This window comes from Limulus polyphemus, unplaced genomic scaffold, assembly GCF_000517525.1.
Source record: "Limulus polyphemus unplaced genomic scaffold, Limulus_polyphemus-2.1.2 Scaffold6786, whole genome shotgun sequence".
Lineage (NCBI taxonomy): Eukaryota > Metazoa > Arthropoda > Merostomata > Xiphosura > Limulidae > Limulus > Limulus polyphemus.
In genome coordinates this window covers 11,678-15,469 of record NW_013672396.1, presented here as the reverse complement: position 1 = coordinate 15,469, position 3,792 = coordinate 11,678, and the positions used below count along the sequence as shown (strand labels likewise).

At 34.5% G+C, this 3,792-nt stretch overlaps 1 protein-coding gene across 1 annotated transcript in view; it reads left to right on the top strand.

Moving 5' to 3' along the window:
• Positions 1-1,496, top strand: part of LOC106474070 (solute carrier family 2, facilitated glucose transporter member 1-like) — a gene marked incomplete at its 5' end in the record, with an annotated part of 32,944 nt that extends 31,448 nt beyond the window's left edge. Inside the window, one exon of the mRNA XM_013934754.2 lies at positions 599-1,496. Within this exon, the coding sequence (XP_013790208.2) occupies positions 599-742 (144 nt within the window). The remainder of the gene's footprint in view (positions 1-598) is intronic.
• Between the last annotated feature and the right edge of the window lie 2,296 nt (positions 1,497-3,792).

Here is a 3,792-nt window from a genome sequence, read left to right as displayed (position 1 = left end):
AAATTATAAGCGAATGTAGTAACTTACATCAGTGTCTACAAATTTTGTAACAATAATGTGATTTATTTGTTGTTTTTTTATAAATTACTGTGTTCAGTACTGAGTACCAATGATATATATATAACATAGTATTGGCAAAAATAATATTCCCAAAGGTTTTCGTTATAAGGTACCGATTTTACCCCCGCCCCCTCCGAGCGGCTAAACCAACCTACGAGCCAGAGTATAAAACTGATGATATAGCGGTGAAACAAACCTACAACTAAAATAGTCATACTTATCAAAAGTGCGGAAAGAAACTTTTAATAATAATTTTTGAATCAAAGTCTTACTGTAAATTGTTGCTTCCTTATTATACTGAAGGAACTTTTAACTCACAAATCTTATCATTACGTTATGGATTGGTACGTGAAAAATTCTTACCAATTTTCCTATTTTGATTCAAATATATTGGTTATTAGCTTTTTTAATTTTCTGAAATAAATTTCGCAATCAGGTTTTTATCTTTTTTTCTTTTTTTTCCGCTAGTGATCGTGTGTTTTAATGAAAGTTTTTTTTCTTTAAACATTACCTTATTTATAATTATTTTGTTTTACAGAACATCCTGGGGGATTATACGTTTTTAATATTTACAGTCCTGCTGGCTATCTTCTGGATATTTACGTACAAAAAAGTCCCTGAAACCAAAAACAAAACCGTCGAGGAGATAACTTCTTTATTTAGACAGAGAGTCTATGAATGATATCATTCCAAATTAAGGTTGCTGAATGACGAGGATATAAACGTTGAACTAATTTTAGTGCACTAAATATAATGTCTGTACTTAGTACGTAAAGATGTGGCAGCGTATTAGACGTAACGAAAACACAGACCAAGTTTCTCCGGGAGAAAATAAAGGAGTTAAAAGTTAATTTTGTGTAATGTAGATTATACATGACAGTGACGGAAGTGGTGTGACGTCATTTCTTAGTGACGGAAGTGGTGTGACGTCATTTCTTTGCAATTCCTTGGCAGTGTATAAAAAAACAATAGAGAACAAAACTCACTTGATGAAAGTTATAATTTTAAGTAGATTTTTAATAGAGGGCGCGGAAGATATTAGCTTAGTAATATGGAAATTTTCTAACAAAAACTGTAGTGAAGAACTCTATACAAACCACGAAGATCTGACATTTTGTTTTACAAAGTTGTCAATAGTTTTACAATGTGACACATCACAAACAGTATAATATAAAACACCTTACTAATTTTGCTGTTAAGATTCCATGATTTAGCTTGGCACTTGTATGCAGGCATAACGATATTTCAGTCATTGTCATTGCATGGATCGCACCCACAGTTTTCCTTAAGTCCCATTAAAACACCTTCCAAACACTTGGTTTGGTTTGAATTTCACGCAAAGCTACACGAGTGCTATCTGCGCTACCAGTCCCTAATTTAGCAGTGATGGATTAGAGGAAAGGCAGATAGTGAACACTACCCACCGCCAACTCTTGGCCTTATCTTTTACCAAAGAATAGTGGGATTGACCGTAACATTATTACGCCCATACGACCGAAAGGGCGAGCATATTCAGTGACAGGATTCGAACCCGTGACCTCCTTCCAAAGGCCAAGACAATTATTCCAATTGTTGTAGTTTTTAAACAGACTTGGTAAACCTCATGGATTCAGAAATGGCTTTAATTATTTCTTCTACTGATAAATTTAACTTGCATCTCGCAAGTAACTCAGAATGAGTTTTCAAATTCTTTTATAGAACTTTTAAAGACGATAACCTAATGTGACATTTTAAAATGACGAAGATTTAATTAAAGTATATAGAAATGGCATTTTCTCTACACATTCTTTAATGAACCAACACGGTAACGTCAAGTAAACATTATACACGTATTCTTTCAAGGGGTTGTTATCATGAAAATGGACAGCTCTATGTGTCAGCACGTGTTTAATTTGATGTTTGGTCATTATTGGAGAGTAACTGTCGTGGAAAGCTCTATATGCTAGTTAGATGTTTACTTGGGTGTTTGGCCACCATTCGGGAATAACTGTGGTAGAGAGCTCTATGTATTAATTAGATGTTTACTTGGGTGTTTGACCATCTTTGGAGAGTAACTGTGGTAGAGAGCTCTATGTATTAATTAGATGTTTACTTGGGTGTTTGGCCACCATTCGGGAGTAACTGTGGTAGAGAGCTCTATGTGTTAATTAGATGTTTACTTGGGTGTTTGACCATCATTGGGGAGTAACTGTGGTAGAGAGCTCTATGTGTTAATTAGATGTTTAATTGGATCTTTAGCCATCATTGGAGAGTAACTGTGGTAGAGAGCTCTATGTGTTAATTAGATGTTTACTTGGATGTTTGGCCATCATTGGAGAGTAACTGTAGTAGAGCGCTCTATGTGTTAATTAGAAGATTTTAATTGGATGTTTAGCCATCATTGGAGAGTAACTGTGGTAGAGAGCCCTATGTGTTAATTAGATGTTTACTTGGGTGTTTGACCATCTTTGGGGAGTAACTGTGGTAGAGAGCTCTATTTTTTAATTAGATGTTTACTTGGGTGTTTGACCATCTTTGGGGAGTAACTGTGGTAGAGAGCTCTATGTGTTAATTAGATGTTTACTTGGGTGTTTGGCCATCATTGGGAAGTAACTGTAGTAGAGAGCTCTATGTGTTAATTAGAAGATTTTAATTGGATGTTTGACCATCATTGGGGAGTAACTGTAGTAGAGAGCTCTATGTGTTAATTAGAATATTTTAATTGGATGTTTAGCCATCATTGGAGAGTAACTGTGGTAGAGAGCTCTATGTGTTAATTAGAATATTTTAATTGGATGTTTAGCCATCATTGGAGAGTAACTGTGGTAGACAGCTCTATAGCATCATCCATATTTTGCCATCTGGTTCCTCTAACATGACTTCCTCCAAATTTTACTTAGATCCACGAATTTCACAACCACAGATACCGTAATTTCTACTCTTGCCATTATTCCTCCTGGTTTTATTATCCAGAGCCAATATGAATCTGAAAAAGTCACATGCTTATGCAATCCAAAACAGTAGATGATAGCAAAATCAGCATTTACAATCGATCCACTGAACTGGACTTTGAAAGTAGCTTTATTTGTTATTTTACTTGAGGCCAAAATTAGCCACCAGTGGCAAGTGAATGCTGAGAGTTGTGTGTGCAAGAAAGACTGGACTTAGACAATAGGTAGACTGAAAAATGGACGTATACAACCTAAATTCCTATATAAAAGTATTCATACAGTTTAGAAAACACTGACAGAGAGACATCTATGCCAAAGATTAGGTGGACTGTCACCGTGAGTTTCTAATAATCTTCAATGTTTGTCTCACTGTATCAGTAGTGTCATGCTATTTTGAAGTCACTGTATCAGTAGTGTCATGATATTTTGAACCCTTAGCCGGATTTATCCAAATTTATTGAAATACTCCAATATTTTTTTTTTAGCTTGTGCTGAAAGATTTCTTTATGACACCAGAGTAGGGTGGTGTGCTTAGTCTTGGTCTTATGACTTTATTTTCGATACTAAATATGTATATTTATTAAACAAGCATAAAGAACGTTGTTTGAGTGACAATTAATGCCACTGAGTACTAAATATGTATATTTATTAAACAAGCATAAAGGACGTTGTTTGAGTGACAATTAATGCCACTGAGTACTAAATATGTATATTTATTAAACAAGCATAAAGAACGTTGTTTGAGTGACAATTAATGCCACTGAGTACTAAATATGTATATTTATTAAACAAGAATAAATGA